At 45.7% G+C, this 25713-nt stretch overlaps 1 protein-coding gene across 4 annotated transcripts in view; it reads left to right on the top strand.

Annotated features, from left to right (window-relative positions):
- Positions 1–25713, top strand: part of INSC (INSC spindle orientation adaptor protein) — a 126755-nt gene that overhangs the window by 59085 nt on the left and 41957 nt on the right. For all 4 annotated transcript variants that reach the window (XM_046684833.1, XM_046684832.1, XM_046684831.1 and 1 more), the window contains exons 3-7: positions 1186–1531; positions 2535–2587; positions 3715–3838; positions 17088–17201; positions 24748–24873. In XM_046684833.1, the coding sequence (XP_046540789.1) occupies positions 1186–1531; positions 2535–2587; positions 3715–3838; positions 17088–17201; positions 24748–24873 (763 nt within the window). The remainder of the gene's footprint in view (positions 1–1185; positions 1532–2534; positions 2588–3714; positions 3839–17087; positions 17202–24747; positions 24874–25713) is intronic.

Below are 25713 nucleotides of genomic sequence, written 5' to 3'. Positions count from 1 at the left end.
GGAGCCCAGCCTTAATGATTAACTGTGCATCTCGTCTTCTGTCGTCATCTTCAAGTGATGTTGAAATCCATTGTTTTTTAACTTATCATTACTTTGTCTTGATTCTTTGGGCAGATCAAAAGCTCCATGAGAGTGGAGGCTGGGCGTGTGCATCTCCACTTTTTCCGCAGTGCCTGGCACTTTTGTGACATTAAATATAAGGCACTCAACACACGTTCAGTGCTTCATTAGTGATCTGATATGACTGGATTTTATTTGACTAAGTGAATTTTAGACTAAATTTCGTTTGATAAAGATCTCAGGCTCTAATCTATATTCTCATATTGTACTAGTAGAGTTAATTTTGTTCCATTACAAAAGTAACATGCACAGGGGCCGGCCCAGTGGCACAGTGGTTAAATTTGCACGTTCAGCTTCGGTGGCCCAGGGTTCGCTAGTTAGGATTGCACTGCTTGGCAAGCCATGCTGAGGTAGGCATCCCACATATAAAGTAGAGGAGGGTGGGCGCGGATGTTAGCTCAGGGCCAGTCTTCCTCAGCAAAAAGAGGAGGATTGGCAGTAGATGTTAGCTCAGGACTAATCTTCCTCAAAAAAAAAAAAAAGTAATATGCATGCTCACAATAGAAAATTTAAAAATTAGACCAAAGTTGAAAAAAATGAAAAAGGTTTACGTTTTGCCACCCATAAGGAACCATTAGCATTCATCTTTCCTTCAAATATTTTTTCTAGAAATATCTTTTTAATATAGTTATAATAATTGTGTTTACATTTTTGCAGGCTGCTTTCCCCATGTTACTTTATTAGCACGCGCATTTTTCTTTGCTATAAACTTTTGGGAAGCATCATTTTAAAGAAGTGCACACTATATAACATGTAGTTGTCCCATAGCTAACTAAATTTGATGTTAGGCTATTCCCCTTTTCCTCTTATTGCAAAGATCATCTCCTACTGTGTCGGACTCCATTGCCTGTTGTTTGTCTGCTCATCTGCCCCCAAAACTTCTGTGCCTCAGTCTTACTATCTGTGAGATGGACCTAATGAGAAATAAGAGGATTAGGTAAGTGAACGCAAGAAACAGTGCTGAGCATACGGTAGGTGTTGAATAAACATCAGATGGCTTGCAATTGAAACCTCTGGAAATTGTGGAGCGTTGATTCCCATCCTGGTGCTGTTCCCTGGCTGCAGGCTGCACCTGATGCAGGTGGACTCGGTCCAGCGCTGGATGGAGGACCTGAAGCTCATGACCGAGTGTGAGTGTATGTGTGTCCTGCAAGCGAAGCCCATCAGCCTGGAGGAGGATGCTCAGGGTGACCTCATCCTGGCAGGTGGCCCTAGCCTCGGAGACCCCCTGCAGCTGCTGCTCAAGCGGGGCTGGGTCATCAGCACTGAGCTGCGCAGGATTGGGCAGAAGCTGGCCCAGGACCGCTGGGCGCGCGTGCATAGCATGAGCGTGCGTCTGACCTGCCACGCCCGCTCCATGGTCAGCGAGTACAGCACTGGCAGCAGGAGCTCCTCACAGGAGATGGGCCAGGTTGGTTGCCCTGGGATGGGCGTGGGTGGGCACTTGCAATGAGGATGCCTTCTAGAAGAGTGGGTCTGAATTGCGTGGAGTCTGAACTCCTCCTGCCCCAGGGACATCCCTCCTCTTCCCATAAAGCAGGGAAGACAGTAAGGACCTTTGCTGAGTATCTACTCTGTGCTAGGAATTGTGCTAGGTGTTTTTATGCACATCTCATTTAACCTGCACGACCTGTGATGCAGACATAACCACTGTGAGAGGCTGTGCAATGGCGAAGGATAGCCACTTTAATGCCAGAGTGCCTGGGTTCAAATGTTGCTCTCCTGTGTGACCTTGGCAAGTTAATTAACTTCTCTGTGCCCCACTTCTGTCGTCCTAATGAGTACAATAATAGCATTTATTTCATGACTCTGTCGTGAGGACCAAGTGAGTTATTACATGTAAAACATTAAAAAGAAGTTTATTAAAAACGTTAGCTAGTGTTGTTGTCCTCACTTTATAAATGAGGACACAGAAACTCAGAGAGCCTAAGGAACTTGCCTGAAGTTACTCAGCGAATGGTGTAAGTGGGATTCAACCTAAGCCTTTCTGATTCCAAAGCCCATGACTTTGAATCTTTTCAGCCCAAAGTGAGCCGTTGAAAATCCCCCTTACCATGACTTCTCTTTCCTCTGACGTTCTCTTTCCACCTTAGTGCTTTACCCTTTTCCTTGCTCCACTTTGCAGCCAGTAAACTTCTATTCATTCTTTGAAACCCAGCTCAAATGCCCCTTCCTCTCTGAAGCTTCCCAGATCCCCCAGCATAACTAATCACTCAGTTTTATTTTTTGACTTCCCAAAGCAGCTGGTAGTGATTGCCTTTGCCATCCACCTCACTCTGTGTCCCAGTTTATCTGCCTGTTTCCCCAATCAGGTGCCTTGCCTTTTTGTCTTTATGCCCCAGAGGGCCCAGCACAGCAGTTGGTTCTCAACTAATGCTTATTCAATTGAACAAACTTGATCTGTTTTTCTACAGATTGAGAAGCTGCTAATGGAGAAATGCTCAGAGCTCTCAGCAGTCACAGAGAGGTAAATCTGGACCCTGGGTCTCCCAGGGATTGCCAGCCTGTCCTCAGGCAGGGGACGGGGCTGACATCTTCTCCCAGAGGGAGAGAGCGAGTGTGGGGGGAGGGAGGGCTGGTGCTGTTCTGCAAGTTCCCTTTTGCTGACTTTTATAAGAAAAGTTAAAAGAATCTCTTGGGATTTTCTGCCCCATTTTCAGATCCTAGGGAGAATGCAGACAGCAGAGAAGAGGCCCGAGCATAGGAAGAAAGAGGATTCTTGAGGGCTGGTCACAAGGAAAAGGTTTCCCACAGCTTTGGGAAGGCCCCCAGTCCCCAAAGTGAAGGCAAGGTGAAGGCAGACACACACTTCTACTCACATACACAAAGACAAGGGTTTCACAGACACTCACTCGCTCGTACACAGATATATAAACACACACTCATGCAAGCACAGAAATACACCCGTGCCCTCTTCAACATATCTCACACATATAAACACACATACGTTTACACTCAGACACATACACACACTCAACCTCAGTGTATACACACCCAGGTGTATGTTGACTCTCCCTCACCCTTCCAGCCCCCAGGCCCTGAAAGAAAACCCTGGAACTTGGCATCCCTTGGGCCCCCATGGAGTCTTTGGCCTTCCAGTGTGGAACATTCTCAGGCCACTGGGGTAACTTTGAGCCTGATCCTGCCCTGTTCTTTCTGTCTGGGGAGAAAATCCTCAAGGGTCCTCTGTGCACATTGTAGGCGGCCCTTCCTTAAGGGCCCCGGCAGTGCCATAGACCTTTAGGGGGAGCGCTGGCATTCCTGGCTCACCAGCACCCCTCCTCTGCTGCTCCCATCCCCCATCCCTAGACCCTGGCTGCCATGATGGCAGGTCCTCCCTGGGAGATCCCCAGAGGCAGGGGTTTGGCCACTTTCTGATGGCCTCTCTTCCCCGTAACATGGACTTTAGCTCCCAGCTCAGGCCAGCACTTCTCTGAACACTGGGAGGCCAGGAGACGAGCCAGCTATGGAATATTCCAAGACTGCTTTTGCTACACACCAGGCCTGCGGCAGGCCCGGATCTGGCCCCCGCAGTGGCTCTGGGCTGGCCACCTGCCCTGTCCAGTGGCCCACCTCATGATTTCTTTTCCCCAGGTGCCTCCAGGTTGAGAATGAGCACGTCCTGAAGTCGATGAAGGCCTGCGTGAGTGACACCCTGAGCACGCTGGGCCAGCACTTCAGCCAGCTGCTGGAGCTGGCCCTGACCCGGGAGGTGCAGGTCAGTGCGGGCCGGCCCCTAGGGAGGGGCGCTCATGTAGACTCCTGGGGAGGTGGGCAGTGGGACTGGACCAGGCTGAGGGAAGCTCTGAAGTGACCTTTGCTGGGAGACCTCCTACTCAGACCATAAAGTGAACTCATCCCCTGAAAGACAGACTGTCAGAGCTGAGTGGAGCCTTTCCCAGGATTTAGGCCAACTCTACATTTTGCAGATGTGAAAACTGGAGCCCAGAGAGGAAAGAGACTTGTCCAAGGTCACACAGCAGGCAGTGGCAGAGCCCAGCTCCTCCCGATTGCACTCTCAGTATTGTCCCTTCACCCGAAATCTTCTCTGTGGAGTTACGTTCACAGTGTACACAGTGGATCCTTATTGTCCTGAAAGACATAAGGCACCTGCAGGGAACAAGCCAATTCTGGAAATCCTGGTGATAGAGAAGACTCTAGAAAGGTCATATAGTGCAGCGGCCGCCTCCAGGCAGGCCCCCGTTTGATTCTACAAAGAGCAAGGGCCCTGGAGCCTGAAGATCCACTTTAAACTGTGGTTCACCGGGGGCCTTTGGTCAAGTTCCTTAACCTCTTAGCCTCCTTTTCCTGATCTAAAAAGTGAAAACCTTCCCCAGAAAAGAAGTGAGAAGAGTAAGCAAGCAGCACATGGAAAGTCCTAGCACGTAGCACGGGTTAAATACATGTTATTTCCCCCTCTTGCCTTTTCCTATTTTAAAAGGCTCCCAGAAAAGCAGATTCCATAAGGTTTTCATTATGAAAGGTATTTACGTGTTATTTATAGTTACAGAAATCTGTGTTACATATTTGCCATTTTTTTCCCACCATCAAATAAAAGCCTTCCACAAATAACAAATCCCTTCTCATGTCGGCTTCTCTCCAGACTCAGCCTCTCCACTGAGCCCAGAGTTTCTTTCCTCTCTTTCCTGTGTGTCTGGCTCATTTCTCACGGGGCCCGGGCCCTTCTGGCCTAGCTCACCTGCTGGTCAGTGCAGCTGGCTCCCTGCATTCTTATGCTCCCGGCCCAGGGGGTCTGCGAAGGCCACACTCCCTGTCCTGAGAGGCTGGGACAAGAGGAAGGAAGAGCCAATGGCTGGGGCGCTGGGCCAGGCCCTCAGAGCTGGCAGTCACACATAGGAGCAGACAGTGGTTCAAGCTGGAGCCAGTGTCCCAAACTGAACCATGAAGTCCCAGGGGGCCCAGTGGACCCTGGGGGTGAAAATTGGTGAAGAAATTGAGGGAGTTGTGAGCAAGGAATATTGAAGTTAGTCGTGAGGGGAGGGGAGTCTGGAGGAATTTTTGAGCAGGGGCCCTGGTACCCATTGATGCTTTTTATGCCATTTTTGTGCCTTCTTGTCTGGAAGTTCCAGGTTCAATGAAAAGGACTGAAACGGAACAGTTACGTTGGCTTGTAAATGGAAGCCAGCTGGTTTAGAAGTAGTCATCAGCTCTGTCTACCAGGGCGCAAAGGGATTGGGTGTCTTTGTGATGCTCTAGGTCACAGAATCCTGGGAAAAGCCCCCTGGGCTACTAGGAGCCCACTTGGGCCTTTTGGACTATGTATCTGATTTCCCAGGGCACTGGGTCCATTCTGTTTCTTCCTCATCCTGATCTTTTTTTTTTTTTTCCTGAGGAAGATTTGCTCTGAGCTAACATCTGTGCCAATATTCCTCTATTTTTTAGTATGTGGGCTGCCAGCACAGCATGGCTGCTAAAAGAGCGGTGTAGCTCCGTGCCTGGGAACCAAACCCAGGCCACTGAAGCAGAGTGCACTGAAGTTAACCACTAGGCCACCAGGGCTGGCCCTATCCTGACCTTTTTCAAGATGGAATTCCAGTGCTTCTGCTTCCCTGGCTAAGTCCTGCCCCATCCCCAGGTCTGACCACCTGGGTCACTGATGCTTGGCCTGGGAACTGAGCTGGGTCAGCTGCTCTGGTGTTAGAATTTGGTCCCCCATTGGACTCCTTCCCCTGGTGGAGAAGGTAGATTTCTGTCCTTCATTCCTCTACATATTTGTCGGCTTCCTGTTAACTCCCCTTTCCTCCCAGCATGCCCCATGGTGTGCTCTAAGTCCTCCTATGGGCTGAGCTTGCCATGCTCATAATATTTTTCGGCTGATCTTTAGCTTCTTTTTACATTAGACAGTTTCCATACAGGACAGCAGTGACATAAGGAGATACGCTGGCTGAAGGCAGGGTGATTTGGGTTCAGTCTTGTGAGTGTGTATTTCCTAAGCTAGTGACTTAGGATGTTACTAATTATACAAAGACCCTATATTTGGGATATCTTGACAGAAATAAAATTAAGCCCATTTGTTTCCATCAGAATTTCTCCTATAATGTGCCATTCTGCATTGCAAATCTTCTAAAAGGTCCTCCCACATTCATAGTATTTCTTGTCTGAACTCTAGCTTCCATAATAGGGATTTGCATGTGCTTTGTTTATGGATGCATCTCTAGTGATTAGAAGAGTACCTGGCATGCAATAGGCACTAAATAAAGATTTACTAATGAATGAACCTTAAGCAGTATATTCCAAACTTACATGATCATAGATCTTTTTAATTCTTAAAGCGTCTATTCACTTATTCTGGGATGCTGGTGTTTCAAGAAATGCAATTTGGGAAATGCGTTTTCTTTTTTCTGCTAGGGAGCCAGGTAGACTCTTGAGCAGAGGAAGAACGCTCTTCCCACCCCACTCCCACCCCCTTCCGTAAGAGAATATTACACAGTGGAGCTGTGCTTGCTATGAAGGCAGTGATAATCTGCACTGGTCTGCCCCGTCCTGGAATATTATGTCCAGTGCCAGGCCTCAGAAGTGTCGTTGCCAGTGATTGTGCTCTGGGGGGTTCCTGGGAGGGTGGGGAAGGGCTGAAGATCAGGGTATGTGGGGAACAGTTGGAGGAACAGGGGATGTTTAATCTCAGGATGGACACTCTGCTATCTCGGAAGTTCTGTGCTTTGGGGCCCCAAAGGGAAGAAGGACCTTGGGCTAGTGGAGTGAATCTACAGGAAAGTCCATGTAAAAGGGAAATTTGTGAAGCAATAGGGCTTAAGGCCACCTTAGGAACTTCCCATCCCTGAGATGGGCAAGTCGTGCCTGGGAGGATATCGGCAGTAGATGGAGGCTGAACTGAATGACTTGCAGGGTTTCTTCCAATCTTTGGTAGTATGTAATTCTGTGAACGTGGACATTGTGCGGTGGAGGACTGAGCTTGGAGTCTGGAGGCATATCAGGGTTCAAATCCTGACTGTGTTACTTGCTGGATATGCAAACTGAAGCAAGTGACTTAATTTCTCTGGCCCTCAGTTTCCTCATCTCTACCGTGGGTTGTTGTTAGGATCAAATGAGACAACACATGAGTAACTGGTGGCACTCTTTTGATTGTGTCAACTGTCTTATTCATGAGACTTGCTCTGCCTTAAGAGAAACCAACAATGAGCTTTGCTAAAAGAACTCTTAATCACTTAATTAATTGTTCATTAAGATAATTTAACTACTTGATGGGCATGGGAAAATTTAAGGCTTAAATGTTAGAAGCCACCAATGGGAAATTAATGAGTGTTTATGATTAGACTATCTGGGAATAAAGAATTAGCCTTGTGGGAGGGAAGAGGAGAAGATGACTTCTAAAAATTGATTCACTTGTAGAGGACTTCTAGGGGACTCTCCACTTAGTAGGGCGACTCTCTCACCTGTACCTTTGAATCCATGTCTCTGCTTCACGTGGCTAGGTGTTATGTTCATTCATCCTTTTATTCCATCAAGCAATTTTTATTTTAGGTTAAATAGCGCCTTTATTCTAATAAAACTGATTGGGGAATGTATCTTTGGCTCTGAGGCTAAGTGAGCTTGTTAAAACTTCATCTCACAGCTGAATTTCCCCTCCCCATCCCAGGCAGAGCTGGACCACCTCAGGCCTTACCTGAGGGACAACCACCTATCCTGTGACAGAAGTCAGACCAGAGGGACACTTCCTGAGAAGAGAGACAGGTGCTAAGATGAACATACTCAGTTCCTTCTTCCAAACTCACTAACTCATCCCTCCTCTCTCAGTGAGGTGACAGGGAGTGGTGGGGAGTGAGGCCAGCAGAGGTGATGGTGCTGAAATCCCTACCTATGAGGACAGAAGGAGTGGGGACCAAGTACCCAGCAGTTCACAGCTCTTGTCCTGTTATCTTATTGGCTTTATCCATCAGGCTGTGGTCAGGCAGGAGAGGGGCTGGGCCCCCAGGAGGAAGAGGTGATCTGCCTGGGGACAGTCCTTTCCCACCTTCATGAAGCCATTCCCCCAAATGACAACCTCTACTCCTTTGTGGATCCTTCTGGAATCTCAGTGGGCAATTTAGACGTTACTCTCAGAAGGCTCAGAAATGACTCAAAATATTACATTCATTAAATTAACCCTAAGGAGCTTTTGTAACCAATGCTCAAAATTTGCTTTCCTTTTCTATTTCCCATGCTCAGATTTTGCTCAGCTGTATTATCCGCTATCGTAATCAGAGGCTGCAATACGATTAAATGGCAGCATAAAGATAATCCAAACATACTTGCCAGATGAGAAATATAAAGGTGTTCAAAATTTTAAAATAGCCTCCAATTTCATTTTAAAGTTCCCTGGGAGAAAATAAAGTAAAAGGAAAAAAGCAAAAACCTGAATCCCTTTACTCTTAGGAATAATTCAAAGTCCCAAATTCTTAGCTTAATACAATTCACTTCAGTTTTCTTATTCTGCTCGTCTTAGCCAGGAGGGTCTCATCCCAGTGTGTGTGTGGGGAGCCGTGTTGCCTCGGCAGCTGAATCCAGACCGTCTCTCCAGCAGTGGGAGGGTTCCTTCAGGCCTTCTCGATTTGTACGGCTCTTTCCCGACCGTACTTGGAAGGGCCCGGAGAGGTAGTACCTTGGATACACAGTATTCTCACAGCCCTGCGCCTACACTCACAGGAGTTAAAACAGGCCATCCTCAGTCCTTACAGAGGAATTTCAGGTGAGATTTCTCCTAGGACTCTGCCTGTCGGCCTCCCGAAGGCCTTAACAGACACTCTGCAGTTGAGAGAAAGAGGGTGGGTGACAGACACTGTCTTGGTTGCATCTGTGGCAGGATGTCAGTTTATTTCAGTTGTCCACCATCCACAAGGATCTGTGACATACATTTACTGGGGGAAAGCATCCACCATAGGTTAACTGTGGTACGATGTTTGCCATATATGGGAGAAAAATGTCTCCTTTCTCACTGAAGGGCATTAGATCTGTTTTTTTCCTCCTGCAAAGTCAGGCATTTGTAATTCCTTCACGTGGACTCGCTTGATTTGCATTCTTTCCCATCCAGCATTTTCAACGTTTCTCAATTTCTAGCTCCCCTCGAAATGACGTGTTTGTGCCACTGCTTCAAGTGACTTAGGCTGGTGGTCTTCAAAGCACTTCAAATAGTATTGCATTCTCCAGGTTCCCAAAGATTTTCTAGGAGAAATCCTAACATGTATACCTTTACGGAAGTCAGTTTCCAGATCTTCAGTTTTCATTTGTTTTCTTTCCTAAAAATGATGCTCCTAATAATGCACAGAGTTTTTAATAGCCCTTCTATTACTGTCCAAAGGAAAGGCGGACTCCTCACCCAGCCCAGATCTTAGAGGGCATTGTCTGGCTGTGCAAAAACCTCGCAGTGCAAGCTGGGAAAGAGGAAGCCTTTGTGCATGAACCACGAACCCTTAGGCCTCTGTGAATTATTTCAGTGTTTTTTGCCTATTTCTGTTGAGAAAGACATTAGACATTGTGTATTTGCCCAGTGTGGGGATTTTCTGAATCCAGATATGTGGTAGCGTATATGTGTGTGTGTGTGTGTGTGTGTGTGTGTTTTGGAGGGGTGTTTATGAAAGTTTCTAATTTATCTTATCCCTTCCATCTCCATTTATTCTGAAATCCTGCATGGCTCTTGAGGGATAGTCTCCTTGGACAAAGCAAAGAAAGCATTGGTAGGATACATCAAACACTAAAAATGGCTTTTGGGGGCACATATTTAAATGCAAGCAATTCCTTTCAGCTACATTTCATGCTCAACCTTAGGATATGTCATTAGTTGGGGAAAAAAAGTATTTTTGAAGAGCCAAAGACTCTAACGGTTAATGATACCAATTCTTTTCAATGTAACTGGAATAGTTTTGAGGACAACCAAATTTTTCAAGATACATTGGATAAAATCCACAGATATAAGTTTTATGTGAATTTTTTTTTTTTCAGATTGGGTGCACATTATTTAAGAAAGCAGTTAAAGCCTATTTTGTCAGGACGTTTTATGTAATATTAATACTAATTTCTACTTCCTGTTAGCAAAAGGTAAAATTAATTGCTAGCAGCTGGACTAGTTATATTTAAGCAGTAAATACCTTTTTCCTTCTCTAAGTACCTAGGGAAGTTTGATCATGAAAGCTAATAAAAATAACTGAATGATTTCTCATATTTTTATTTTCAGATCTTATTTAATTATTCCTTACAATGAACACTAAGGTTCATTACATATCCACAGCTATTTGCTGAAGGAATACAATGCCTTTTATCATATTCCTAGATTTATAATTAATTTACAATGTTAGCTACGTATTACTTTGCATTTTTAAAAGTTTAGTAAATTGTTTTATTTTGGCTTTATAGCATATGCAAATAAGTCAAATTTTATTTTAGACCTACATTATTTTAATATTGACAGCTTTTAGCATTTTCTCTTAGAGAGTGATTTCCATAATTATTTGTCAGTGTTTTTTAGCATTTCTTGAAAAGTATAGCAAACATTTTTTAATTGGAAAAGAAGTCAGGTCTATATTGAGAAAAAGTTAAGTTGACTGGGCTGACAGGCTTGACTAAAAGAACTATTTTTACCGTTAGGTTATAGGGTGGGTATTTTCCATAAATTAAATCAGCAAAAGCTGTAGCTTCAAGGTTTTGATAAAATGTATTTGAAACACACAAAAATACTTGATTAAAAAATTGTATTGGCAATGAAATTAATAATATTTTGATTTTCCTAATCCTGCCTGAATAATTCGGAAAACCCAAGGTGCTCTAAGTGGAAGAGTGATGGGTATAATTGATAGTTATTTGATAAGTCTTGGTAAAGTACTTTTGGAATTCTTCCCAGAAATTGAATAGTAACTAACGACTCTAGAGATGGGGGAACAAATGCTTTTGTGAGTCAAATGGTTTCCCATCCCTTGCTTCTACCAATTTAGAGGGGTTATCAGCTGGCAGATCATTAAGAACAGTGTTTGATGGATGATAGATCGCCATGTGATTACATAACTCAGAATGTGCTCAAAGCACATTGGCTGCACAAACTCCTCCCATTGCTCTCTATGGATTTATGGGAACAAGATTTTTCAGGGTTTACATCTAAAAATGGAGCACATCAATATTCAATCATAGATGCATGAATGAATGAGAAAACTTGAAAAGGATACACAACTTCATTCATCTCAAGATATATTTATAATAAAATTTTCATTTTTGTTTTTGATTATGTAAGCTTAAAATCTACGTTGTTTTGACCAATTGTACTGATAATAATTGTAACAGTAACTCAACCAAAAAGAGATTGTTTTTAAACTCTTAGGGCCTTATAGTCACAGGAAACAAAGTAAAATTTCAAATTTCAATGATAAGTATGATAAGGGTGATCAATGAAACACTTTGAAATTTAAATGTCTTACAATGAGATAAATTCTGAGGGAGAATTGGAATGGGATATAAATTTAAGGGTGAAAAGAAAGATGCAAACTGTTCAAATGTTTAAGAAGGAGATTATTAATGTGTTTTTAAGCGGATGATGGTGGTATCAAGTAGTTTTGGTATTTAGATTCCTTTAAATACATCTAAAAGAGTGATGTAATGGTTTTATTTTATGTCAGTATTTACAATTTGCTGGAAATTACATCTTTTCCAACTCTTTTCTTTAAACTTATGATGAAAAATTTTACTTGCCAAATTAAAACTATGCAAGGGGTCATATTTTTAAAAAATTCTTTTAGAGCTAAATTAGAAAAAATTTGGCATAGGATACACAGACATTCTAGTTCTATAGCATGATGGCTCTTGGCCCTGACTCTTGCTAGAGAATTGCTTAGGCCTTAAGACCTCTGTCTTCTAGGGAGACTTGCCTTTCATGCTCCTGAAGTCTGGCCCCTGATGGGCCTACCGAGGACCAGTCCCTCTGCCATGTGCTTCTCGGAACACTGACCTCCATATCTTTTGAATATTTTAGCCTTGAGTAGCATTTCTTTCTGCTGCATCTTTTTCTGCAGTGATGAACTCTGCCTCAGTGTTCTCTTTTCTTCTGTTCACCCTCTGCTCCTTTCAGGGAGCCTCAGCTGACTCTCTAACAGTTTACCCTGCTTCCCATTGGGTCTCTTTCCTTTTCAAACTCATGCAATCAGCATACTTGCTGGATCTGAGCAGCTGTCCCACTTTGACTTCCCTTTCCTTTGTGCCACATCCTTTTGTTTTTCCGAAAAACTCTTTTAGATTTTGAGATTTTAGATTTTGAGATTTCTCTTATTGAGGGAAATGAAACCAATTAAGATCTGAGTCTGCCCCAAACCTCCTGTTCCAAGAGATCTTATCCATATTTGCCTCCCTGAATTGGATAGTCCCATTCAGGAGATATCTTCCCATCAGTCCTAATTCATGCATTTCTTCAATATGTTTTCTTAGGACACAGGCAATACTATATCCTCATTTTCAAAACCTTTCACCTAGAAATTTATCTAGCCATCCTTTGAATATTTCATACTGATCTCTATAGTCTTTTCCTGTGTCCTAGACTCTATAAATGTATAACAAACAACCCTAATAGCAATCATTTTTATTATATCTCACAATTTTTTCTTTTAGCTTTTTTTTTTTTCTGGGGGAGATTTACCCTGAGCTAACATCTGTCACCAATCTTTCTCTTTTTGTGTGTGAACTCCTGCCACTGCATGGCCACTGACAGATGAGTGGTGTAGGTCCATGCCCGGGAACCAAACCTGGGCCGTCGAAGTAGAGTGAGCTGAACTCACTGAGTGAGCCCCACTGGGGCTGGCCCTATATCTCATAATCTTAAAGGCCAAGAATTTGGCAGGGCTTGGCTGAATGATTCTTCTGTTCTCTGTGGCATCAACAGAGGTCATTTGATGGTGTTCAGCTGCCAGGTGGTTTGGAGAGTCTTGGAAACCTTCGTCACGTGTATGGGGCCTTAGAGAGGATGACTGGAAGGAGGGGCTCAGCTGAGAGTATTGATCAGGGACCCCACACATTGCTTCTCCAGCGTGAGTCCCAGAGTTCTCAGACTTCTTACATGGTAGCTCAGGACTCTGCAAAGAATGTTCCAAGAAGCCTGGGTGGCAGCTTCAAGGTTTCTTATGACCTAGCTTTGGAAGTCCTGGAACATTACTTCTAAGTGCTGGTTTCCAGCAAGTCACTGAGACCAATCCAAATTCAAAAGGGAGGGAATTACCTCTCTGTGGAGGACCAGCAAAGATGTGTGGCCACCTTGAATCCACCAGACCCTGTCAAATCTGCCCACAGTTTCGCAACCCTTTTGCATGGCTGGGCTACCCTAATGATGTCTAACTATTGATTCTCTCTCTGAAGCTTTAGGAAGAGGCTTCCCAACATATTCCTGGCTCTTTCAGAAGAACTCATTCCAGGCTGATTTGAGAGCTTACCTCTCCTGATAAATTTCATGTGGTTGCAGTCGCTCTTTCTGATCAAGATACAATTAAAAATCTATCCTCCTTTTTGAATTCTTATTTAGAGCAGTTAGATTGCATGCATCTCCGTAATCCTTTTTTATCACTTTCTTCTGGTCTTCAAGATGTTATTTTTTTGTTTCATATCGGCCTAGCCTGTCTTAAAAATAAATTCCGTCAGGGTTGGCCTGGTGGCATAGTGGTTAAGTTTGTGCACTCTGCTTCAGTGGCCCAGGGTTCGTGGGTTTGGATCCCAGGTGCAGACCTACGCACCACTCATCAAGCCTTGCTGTGGCAGCATCCTACATACAATGTAGAGGAAGATTAGCAAAGGTGTTAGCTCAGGGCCAGTCTTCCTCACCAAAAAAAAGTTCTGTCATTCAGCCTAATTGGTCTATCTTCTTTATTTTGTTTCCGTTCTTTCATGACTCTTCTCATGATATAGGCTGAAGCAAATTTTTGAAACTTCTCTAGTTCTTCCTTGATTTCCCTAAAAAACTTGATTTTAGAGACTGTGTTAGTTTGAACCTGACTCCAAGATCGCATTTGATAAGAGATGCCTCTGACGGGTGAAGAGGAGGAAGCAGGAACATGCGTGGAAAACCATATTGCAGGTCTGACAACTGAGGAAGAATTGAGTAGGGAAAGACTCGGAACTTTCAAGCCGAAGTCACCCTTTAGAGAGTCCTCTGACCTGCAGTCATGGGCCCACAGGAGTGCCCCGGCTGTGCTCAGTCGCAGCTGGGAGTAGCTCAGGGGCAGTATGACCTCAGCAAGAACACAGTGGTGGATCCAGAGGGGCAGCAGCGGGGGCTCTCAGTCAACGCTTCCCCCTGCAGCAGGCGCTCCGGCCACTATAGGGTAGAGCCTCGTAGATGCTAATGGAAGCCAGGATGAAGAACCGCTCTCCAGTTTGCTGAGAGCTGGTAATGCGGCTGAATGTTCTCTTTGTTTTGAGCTCTCCATCTCTGCCCAGGTCAGGTCCTGCCGCTGTTGCAGGAGATGGGTTCTCTGACTTTAAAAACAGGAAGTAGGATTCACAGGGTTGAGCTCCAAATTCACCACTTAGCACACGTGTGACCTTGGTCAGATTTCTGTGTCTCAGTTTTCTCTACCTTGAAGTGAGAGCTGGACGAGACTTCTGAAGGCACCTCCAGCTCTGACGTACTGTAACACTTAAGACCTGGACGATTCCGGTGGAGCCTTTGATCTCATATCTTTCCAAATTTATCCTTGTGAAAAGGATGCTTACAACTTTTCATTGTCAGAGAGCTGATTCACTGAGACGTATCTGAGGCATAATTACGATATACATGCGTATAGATATTAACAAGAAATTATTCTCAGACGTAAATGGTCTAATATTAGCAGATGATTGCAAAAAGACATTGGGTTTGAATTGGTTAATTTAATGTTAATTTGCTTCAACTGCAAACACTAATCAGGAACATTGGGTAATTACCCTTTAGGTACAGGACCCCAATATGTGAAATCCGCATTTTCACGCGAGCATTAGTGTCACTCATGCAACTGCTTACGGTAATGATGGGGAGAGATTCTAAGAAGCCCATTCATTACAGAGATTTGTATGACAAATCTTGGTTATTAATTTTACCTTTTGTTAAATATCTTACAAGAGGCATCTATCAAATCTTAGGGAATAATTCTTATATTTGATGTAGCTTGATTAAATACACACTTAATCTTAGACTGCCATATGTAGAGGATTAGCATATCGTGTGTGTGAAGAATTCTATGAGTTTAAATAAAGAAGAAAAAAGAGAGAGCCATTTACCTTGAGCCTCAAACCTCCTTAATTTGAATTATTTTACAAATGGGGAAACTGAGGCCTACAAAGTTTATCTCAATTGCCTAGGATCACAAAATAATAACTGCTAACAACTTTATTTTGCTTGCATGTGCCAGGTACCTTTAGAAGTTCCTTTTTTTTTTTTTAAAGATCGGCCCTGAGCTAATATCTGTTGCCAAGTTTCCTTTTTATCTTCTTCTTCTCCCCAAAGCCCCTCAGTACATAGTTGTATATTCTAGTTGTAGGTCCTTCTGGTTGTGCTAAGTGGGACACTGCCTCATCATGGCTTGATGAATGGTGCTAGGTCTGCGCCCAGGATCCAGACTTGTGAAACCCTGGGGTGCAGAAGCAGAGCACGTGAACTTAACCACTTAGCCACGGGGCCGGCCCTAGAAGTTTTTTATATATATCGGAAAATTTAAGAGATGAATACAACCCTTATAAGAGATAGACACGGTCATTTGCACCATTTTACAGATGAGGAAACTGAGGCATAGAAAGGCTAAGCTCCTTGCTCTAGGACACATCGACAGAGTGGCAGAGTGGGGATTTGAACCCAGGATGTTTGGCTCTGGAGTCCACACTTTTAACTGTATACATACTTCCTCATCAACGTAGTGTGTTAAAAATGCAAGCTGGGACTAGAACTCAGATCTCCTCATTTCTTTTTAAGTGTCTTCTTCATAACGCCAGAGTTAATTAAAAACAAATCCATTTGCTATATTAAAATATACGTGGCAACTGAAATTGCAAAAATGGCTCTCAGAACACCCATGTCGGGAGGCCTTACTTTCTTGCATGAGGCCCCCAGAGGCAACTCTCCCAGCCTCTGTCTCTATACCTCTCAGGAGAAACTCAAGAAACTGGCAGGAATTAGCAGGTAGGAATCATTTATAATCAATGAGTCACATGCTTCAAAGCAAATGGCTGATTTTCGAGTGGTTTTAAGATACGTGAAAAGCTTTATCTCAGAAATAAGCTAAACTCTTCTAGAAATAATCTTCATATCTTATTGATTGAAACATTTTTCATTTGCTTTTCTTCCTGGGCCTCCCTGGGTCCTATGTTCGGTTATCCCCGCCCTCTCACCACCAGCCTTGGATCCCTCAGCCTTGATCAGTCCAGCATCAGAGTTACCCACTTTTTGACAGGATGCCCCGTGTTGCTGTTTTAGCCTGGCTAGACACCCCGTGGAGTGTCCTTGAGCAGTTAGCTACTCTCGTAGAGTGGAGTGCTTCTCTTGACCCAAGCCCGGAACCCATCGCTCAGCTGGAGTTCCCGTTGGCTGCTAGCCATCCACAGTGAGCTGACTCTTTAGTCATAGCTGTAGCAACTCATTGGTTTTCAACTTGATGGCTTATTTATTTATCTAATGGTTTCTGTTCTCATTAGGAGCCAGTAGCACCACAAAACGGTGCTTGCTGGGACCATCAATGCTGAGAGCTGATTTTCTGATCAACTGGAGCAGGGCACATTTGTGGTCCAGACCCCAGGGTTTGAATTTATCCCATATTTCTGAAATGGAGCTCAGACCTCATGCTGACTCATGTCTTTCCCAAAGCTAGAACCTCATCACCCCCATAGTGGGATGGTGGATGGGACAGGATTATAGATTTAGGGGGCTCCTAGGAGCATGGACCCATTGGTATTCCACTAAGGAAGATGAGCAGAGGGTAGATGGGGGTGAGTAACCATCAGACTTTGCTCTCTTTTCGTAGGCACTGGTGAGAAAAATCGATGCCTCGGACAATATCTACACCACGGAATCCACCACAGGGAACCTGTTCAGCTTGACCCAGGAGGGAGCTGCCTTGTGCCGCATCATAGCCAAGGTGAGCTTCATGGTTTGGGGCCAAAATGACTGGCCTAGGGAGAGTGTGAGGAAGCTAGATTGCTGGGACAGCTGGCTCAGGAAGTCTGTCCTGACTCCAGCACTTGCTTGCTGTGTGATGTTGAAAGAGTCATCTCCCCTCTCTGGGCCTTGGTGTCTCCATCTTTAATAGTGGCTGATCCCTCTGATTTTATTCTCTGCTTATCATCTTTCTTTATGAAAGATGTCTGTTATAAATATCAACCCTTCTTCCTCATCTCCACATATCACACCAAACCCAAGCTGAATATATCCCCCAACTCAAGTTCTTGCCTGGACCCCCAAAATTCCTGTAGCCACTCCACTACTACATAAAGGGAAGGAAACATTGAAAAGGACAGTGGTTTTCTTCAGTTACAATGGGAGTTGTAATTCATTGGCTTCACGGTCAATTTGCCCGTGCACTTGAGGTCCAAACATTTAGGGCAAATATAGCCAACTGGTAATCCTAGGACCTCACTTGGGTCTGTTTCATTTTCACGTTTTTACTTGAGAAATGACATCATCACTGGGAATAGAACCAGTGATCTAATTGGAAGCAAAGTTCCGTCCTTCAGTTGACTTAAGACACCCGCCACAGGAAGATGCTGCAGCTCGGTGGGTCCTGGTCCTAACTCTGCATCCCAATTCCTCAGGGAGGTTTTGGAAAACATAGATACTTTTGCCCCACCCAAGATTTACCGAAGTCCTGAGGTAAGATCTGGGAAGCTACATTTCAACAAGCTTGACAGGGGTTTCTGAGGCGCGGTCAGACTCTCAGAATCACTGATCCAAGCCGTTAAAGAGCAGGGTAAACGCTTGTTAACTCCGGCGGGGGGAGAGGTCTAACATTTGAGCACTGCTGTCCACCATGCTGAATGCCTCACATACATTATTTCCTTTGCATCGCACAACCATCCTATGAAGTAAGTGCCTTGTTGTTCCCATCTGTAGCTGAAGAAAGGGTTTCAGGAACTCGCTCAGGGAGACACAATTGTTAAAGAGAGGAGTCAGAATTGGAACCCAGCTCTTTAATTCAGAGTTCACCGTCTAGGCCCACAGTGGTGGCTTCTGATTCAATCCTCGGCCCTTCAGGTTCTTGGGCCAAAGTGTGACTCAGAATTTCTCAACGCTGTATGCACATTAGAATCACTAGGGAGCTTTAAAAATGTTCTGATTCAGATTTAATTGGTTTAGAATGGAGCCTGGGGTGGATATTTTAGCATTCCAGGTGATTCTAATGTGCTGCTTAGGTTGGGGACCATTACTCTCTCTGAGAATGATTTAACTTGGAAAGCCTGTGGTGTTTTGGGGGCCCAGGGAATGGAAAGGATGGCATCAGGTCGGTCCTCTCCAGGGATTCTGTGACTCCATCATTCAGCTTGGTCAAGAGTGTGGACCCTGCAGAGGTCTGTCTCCTTGGTGCTGTGGGGGACACAGAGGGGCTCCAACCTGGGGCTGAAACTGATTCAACATCAGTTGGATTGCCTTCAAGCAGAAATTAGCTGGCTCTCTTTTGGAACGATGACTATTTTCGCCTTTCAAAATGAGGCGCAAATACTGGCTGGGTTTGGGCTCCCGGTGTGGATGTGAGGAGTGGAAGGGGCAAGGACCTCTTCTGAGTGGCGCGTGGGGCCAGAAGAGGTTTTACGTTTTGGAAATAACAGGCCTTCAAGTTTCCTGGGACGGAAACTTTGCTAAAGCTCTCGGTCTGCTCCAGGACCTCATGTGCCAAGCTCCGTCTGCCTGAGTTGTAGACGGCTCCTACCGCCACTCACATTTGTGCTCCACTTCAGAAAAGCAGAGAAGGGGCTAGCCAAAGGTGGCGTTGGTCTCCTCTGGGAACCAGGACTTACGTCTGGTTAAATATTGATCCAAATATTTCCAGTGGTAGAAAGCAGGGGAGAAGGCCTGGGCGGGGACCCCCTCCTCAGCTACTCAACTATCTTCCATCCCAATACCAGCCTGGGTTCTTAAGAACTACGACCAGTAGTTGTTTAAAGATTTGGATGGCCCTTTGAGTGTGGAGATGGGCTATACCCTACCAGAGCCTGCCCAAGGAATACATGTGTCTCAGCGAATATGAATAATAACAACAACAAGAATGACTGTTACTGGTTGCTTTCAATGTGCCAGGCCCAGTGCTGGGCACTATCAACAGTCATCATATCTTAGCTACGTGCCCCCTCTGAGATGGGTCTCAGTGACTCTATTTACTGGACACCAGGACTCACGGTATTTGAGTACCTTGAGCAGTTGACTTGTGAAACTACATTTGTCCAGCTCCGGAGTCAATGTTCTTTCTATTTCACCAGCTCAGTTGGCTAAGAGACTTAGGGTACTTCCCCTTCCAGGCGAAGCCTCTGTTTCAACAATTCTGTTTCCCTCTTCATCAGGATTTCCTCTTTCTCTGCTCCTGGTATAACACACAACAGTCAGCGCGCCCACGCCAGGCATGAGGCTGGTGAAGGCTGGCACTGGGAGGCATTGTCAGGAGTAGGGAAGAAATGGGAGAACCTGAGATTTCTTTTCTTTTTAATTTTTTTGCAAGGAAGATTGGCCCTGAGCTAACGTCTGCTGCCAATATTCCTCTTCTTTTTTTTTTCTCCCCAAAGCCCAAGTACATAGTTGAATACCATAGTTATGAGTCCTTTTAGTTCTTCTGTGTAGGATGCCACCACAGCATGGCTTGATGAGTGGCGCGTAGGTCTGCGCCCAGGATCTGCACCCACCAACCCCTTGCTGCCAAAGCAGAGCCCATGAACTCAACCACTATGCCGCTGGGCCGGCCCTCAGAACTTGAGATTTCTAGAGCTAGAGGTGGTCACCTTTGATGATGCTAGAGGTGGTGGTGCTTTAGTAGTAGTAGAAATAAAAAATAAACCTCTATATAGTATTTACTACATGCCAGATAATGTTCTAAGGGCTTTTTACTTAATAACCTATTTAAACCTCATGACAATCCTCTATGGTAGATACTACTTATCCCCATGTGCAGGTGGAGAAGCTGAGACAGCTAGAAGGTCACACGGGTAGTAAGTGACTGAGCTGGAATTTGACCCTGGCTGTTCGGCAGCAGAGGCTCGGCTCTTGGTTCCTATTCTGACCTGCCTCTCAGCAGCACCTGCTCCTCCCCTTCCTCCTGCCTTCCTCCTCTTTCTCACCCCCTTCCTCCCTCTGCCCTCCTCCCCCCTTCCACAACCTTTATTATTTACTGCATCCTTTCTATACGGCAAGCACTGTGCTAAGCTTTCCATTCATTAACTCATCTGACCCTCTGAATAATCGTATGATGTGTTATAATTATCATTCCCATTTTTAAGATGAAGAAACAAAGGCTCAGAGAGAAGGTAACCCACATTCAGTGCAGAGCTAGGATTTTAACTGGATCTGCTGACTCCAGAATCTTAATCTCAGCTTCTCGTGTCTCTGGTCCTTGGGAGAGAGTAGACAGAAGGTTGAAGCACAGAGGGAAGATTCGGTGATGACTCTCACCTTTCCAGCCTGGAAGATGGCGAGATTGGTTTCTCTCGCGGGATCACTGCGTTGGGTTTGAAGTCCTGACGGTGGTGTATAGGCTGGGAGTCCCTGGTACACCCTGCACAGCATTCTCACCACTGATGCTCAGGAAATGCGCCCAACGTTGTGAGAGAGATGGGGCAGGTCCTCCCAGTGACCTTTCCCAGCCACCTCTTTGGGGCCCAGGGTGCTCTGTCTTTGGGTCCTCCATCCATCTGAACTGTCTCCAGGGGATGATTTGGGCAGCCTGTCTGAGGTCTGTCCTCTCAGCCTCTTGGGTTCCTCTGAAGGCCGAATAAAGCCAGTCCTCCCTATGATGGTGGTGGCAAACCCCATCCGTTCCTGAGTACAGAGCACAGAAAATTCTGTGTGCTTTGTCAAAATTGCCCCCACCCCAGCTCCTCTATTATTCCCTTTAATGCTAGCCTACACACCCCACAAGTAGCCTCCTCCAGCTTTATGACGGGCTATCCCAAGTCTGTATGAATAATGCATACCGTGACACAGCTGGGCTCTGAGCCCAGAGCTTTCTATAAAATGAAGCAAGCTCTGGCCAACAGTGTCATTCTGCTAGCTCCAGCAATTCTGGGCTCTGCTCTAAGATGGGTGCTCCTCTTGGGTCCTTGATGGGGGCTTCAGGGTGGTCCATGCCACTAATCTACCTCACTTCCTCTGTGGCGTCCTTCCTCCTCTCGCTCCCACGTGTTCCAGCCCTCAGGACACCTTTCACGAGAGTATGAGACACTCTTCCAACCAGGAAGCTTTCCGCAGCCTGACCCTCACCCTGCTGTCCAGAGCTGGTGCAGGCCCTTCACAGACATTCACTCAATTGCTCCCCCAACAGCTCTGTCATGTAGCTGTCAGGACCCCATTTTCAGCCAAAGGTACCCTGCAGCAGAGCCAGGATTTGAACCAGAATCCCCTCAGTCTGGGTTCAGGATGTCCTTCCTTCCTCTCCCAGTAGCTAAAAATGCTAAGGCCATTTTTCATAGGATTAGGAAAGGATGTAATGAGAATCCAATGCAAATGCATGCAGAGGCTTAAATACAGTTATGCTGGGCTCAGTGCCTCCTGAGCCAAAGGACGGCTCCACACGGATCCTGGCTCTCAGCCTGTGTTCTTTGGCATCATGTCTTCGTTGTCTGCTCCAGACGTAAATATCTATCTATCTATCACTTATTTATGGCTCTCTATCATTTATTTATCATATCTATCATTCATCTATTGTCTATTATTCTGCTTATATAAATAATATTTATACAATATATATGAGTAAATATAAATATATATATTTAAATATAAATATAAATAAATATATATATATATATATATATATATACATGTATCTAAATATTTACATCTGGAAGGAGGTCATTAACGACCATAAAGTTAGGCTGAAAAGAGCTTAGGACTCTGCTTTCTGTTTTCTCACTTTAAAGAGTAACTCGATTTTACTTCAGTGACTCTCTGAGTAGGATCTTCATGCAGAACCCTCATCAGATGTCTGAGGAGCCCTGGGCATAAAGCGCAGGGATAAAGGATTGTGGAGCATGCAATCAGAGAGGGGCTTGTCCAGTACCAGAGCGTATTTTTATCGGAGTAATGATGTGCATTTAAAACCACAGTGTTTCTCTTTGACCCTTCTGCAAACCCCCTCAGATTATGTTAGGGGTTCCTGCTCTGTGATCCTTTAAACCTGCAGCCCCCCATTACACTGCTTGTCTATGCAGATTTGTATTTTTTAAAATTGTCTTCCTGCCAGACTGTGAGTTCAGTGTGGATGGGGACTGAGGCAGTGTGCTCAGTGCTCAGCACAGTATCTGCCATCTAATAAACCATTAGTGTTTTTTGGCTGTGTGAATGAATTTACCAGCCCTGAGATGTACCCTTTTCCCACCAAATGAACAACCCAAAAGGAAGTAAGAATATAAAAGTTAAGGACCACTCTTAGCTGGTTATAAAATGTCAGAAATGATCAGCTCCCCCTAAGTCGGACGCTTCCATCTTGGTCTCTGCAAAAATATGTTGCTAAACTCTTAGGATGAAAAGGTCTCTGTGCCTTTTTGTGGGTGAGAAGAAGGAAGAGCTGGGGTGACTTGTTTGAGTGAGTCTGTGCTGGGCAGTGGTGGTCCTCACTTCCCCTTCCACTTGCTTGTCCATTGTCCTTTCGGTCATTGCTGCTGCGTCCTCAGAACACGGGACAGCGCCTGGTGCATTGGAGGTGCTCAGTGTATTTTTTGTTGAAAGAGTTCTCAAAAATGAGACAGGGGGTGGTGGTATTTAGCTGAACCCATCTTCTTCTTGTAACATTTTTCTTAGTTTTGGGGGACAGAGAGCAGGGGCTTAGTCAGAACCAGCAAAAGGGAGGTTAAAGGGGAGTGTCCCTCAGGATTAAGGTCAGATCACATGCTCCCACATTCTTCACTGCTGCCACCCCCTGGGGATCTTCCAGCGCTCAGGGAAGGGGAGAGGAGGAAACAGGCAAAGCCAGCTGGGGGGTACCCAGCTTCTCCTGCCCTGGATGCCGGCATTGGTGTTGCCACCAGTTTGCTGGGCACCTTGATGAGTCACCTTTGTGATCTATTAGCTGCCTCACTTTGCTCCGAGAACTAAGGTGGCTCCAGTGACTGTTATGGAATAAATATGACCAGTTAGGATGAGCGCCTCACTCACTCCCAGCTTCTTCCCAGAAGTCCTCCCAGACTTCTCCTGGGAAGTCTCCTCAAGTTCAAGGGGCTTCCACGAACAGAGCTCACAAAACAGAAAGTACACACTCACATTCGAGAGCTGGCTGATTGGTCCTAAAGGTTTTTTGCTTTTTTTTTTTTTTTTTTTTACAAACTGGAGTAAAAGAGTGAAAGCAAGGAGAATGTGGATTTGGGACAAGTTATTTCACCCATCTGGACTTCATTTTTTTCCATCACAAAATGGGAATAAATTATAGCATTGAGATAAATGAAACTCCTTTTTGTGGGCCTGCCATGGTGGTTGGGAGAATCTGAGAAGTAATGGGTGGGTGGGGGCAGAGCGAGAACCAGCACTGGGCATCTAGGCTTTAGTTCCCTTCACCTGCCTTAGATTTGTTTCTAGAACCTATTTCAGATGCCTCCAGGCTTGCTCCATGGCAGACTGCTGAGAGGAGTTGCCAGGAGTGTGGGAGCAGCATTGGATGGTGTTGAGCCAGGCCCTAGCAAATATGCCTGCCCTCCAGCCCCAGAAGCATTTGGGGGATCCCACCTCCAGTTTGGACTATCGAGGGTGACGTTATTTCTGGAGATAGCATTTCACTGCAGCATGCATGTGAGCATGGCAAGTGTGTGTGTGTAGGAACTGTAAGGGAGGAAAAAAAATCTTTTTTTCTACTACCTTTTAGGTTCTCTGGCTGGTGCCCTGTAAATTGGGCTGACGAAAGACAGATTAATAAGAGAAAAACAAACAGAAGTTTGTTAGCATATGCATTTCACTCACACACGAGAGCATCGGAGATGAGTAACTCAAAGGATTGGTTAGAACTTGGGCTTATATAGCATCTTAGCAAAGGAACCATACATTTTTAGAGAAGTGACATGATAAAGGAAAAGGACCTTGAGTCTCTAGGGGTGGCAAATTATGGGAAGGCAAATACATGGGAAACTAATCATAGATAAAGTCTGGTTAGTAAAGTTATGTAGATTCCTCCAGTGCTGTCTCCAGGCTGAGAACGGTCTAAAGTTGTCTTGGGTGATTAACTTTTGTCTTTCCTGGCAGAGACGGGAGGGGGGCATCTTTGTAGATTTATGTCTTACTTTTAAGCAAATGGGGGAGGGCAGAGATCTTTTCTTGTTCTGCTTCTTCTCAATTACCTTTAGCTCAAAATAATCCTTACGCCAAAGCAGCATACTTTGACGGGGCATATTTTCCCATCCTATAGACCCAAAAGCATACTGCTGACTGAGGGATGTCACTTATTCTTGTCCAGCCCAGCAAAGGTCACACAGTGAGGTCCTGTGACACTTTCTTTTCCTTGGCAGGAGGGTGGGGTCGTGGCGCTCTTCAAGGTCTGCCGGCAGGACAGCTTCCGCTGCTTGTACCCCCAGGCACTGCGCACGCTGGCCTCCATCTGCTGCGTGGAAGAGGGCGTCCACCAGCTGGAGAAGGTAAGAGCCAAGCTGGCTGGCTGGGGGGGCGCTGAGGTGCCTGAGCCAGGCGGACGGTGGAGGGGGACAGACCTCCTGGGGGCCATGTGCGCCTCTTCAGGGAGCAAGTCCCCTGAGCCCCTCATTTTCCCAGGCCTCATTCAGATGGGGCTGCTGGGATCTTGACTAGGGAAGTTGATGAAGACGTGAAGGGGCTGGGGACTGAGGAGCTCGGGCAGGAAAGGTAGGGCCCAGAGGGGAGCTCAGCACCTCCTGGGAGGAGTGGCCGACAAAGTCCAGTGGGTGGAACACAGCAGGAGGCAGGCAAGTCAGGTAGGGAGTGGTGTCGAGGTTCGGGGCAGTTGGTCCTTCGCTCACCGCAGGACCCCAGCAGGAGGAACAGGATCCAGCTCCTCGGGGACAGAACAGGCAAGAGCAGGGTGGGGTTGGATGCCTTGGCAAGCAGGTAGGGCTCCCCCGGGGCTAGAGGGCTTGGGTAAGGGAAACTGAGGCCTAAGGCCAAGCGTGTCCTTGGTTGAGAAATCCCTAAATGGCAGTCCAGGCCTCCCCAACCCTCCTGGTTAGAGTGCCTGAGGGCCCTTCTGCAGGCTCAGACCCACTCAGGTCCCGGTGGAGGAGCAGCTTCAGCCCTGCACCCTGGGGCCAGTGGGAGGTGAGAGCTGGAACGAGTCATGTCGCCCTAGGTTGGCCTGGAGCTGAGGCGCCTGGGCCTGTCAGATCACCACCTCCCCTCTAACTCCGCTCACCCCAGGCCAAGCAAGTTTCAAGGAAAGATGCTGAAAATTTTTATGGAAGAAAGGTAGAAAGGCCTGATATGGCCTGGTGACAGTTGTGGTGCTT

The sequence above is a fragment of the Equus quagga genome, chromosome 14 (genome assembly GCF_021613505.1).
Source record: "Equus quagga isolate Etosha38 chromosome 14, UCLA_HA_Equagga_1.0, whole genome shotgun sequence".
Classification (NCBI taxonomy): domain Eukaryota; kingdom Metazoa; phylum Chordata; class Mammalia; order Perissodactyla; family Equidae; genus Equus; species Equus quagga.
Note: the sequence above shows the minus strand (reverse complement) of the source record. Positions and strands in the feature narration are given on the sequence as shown.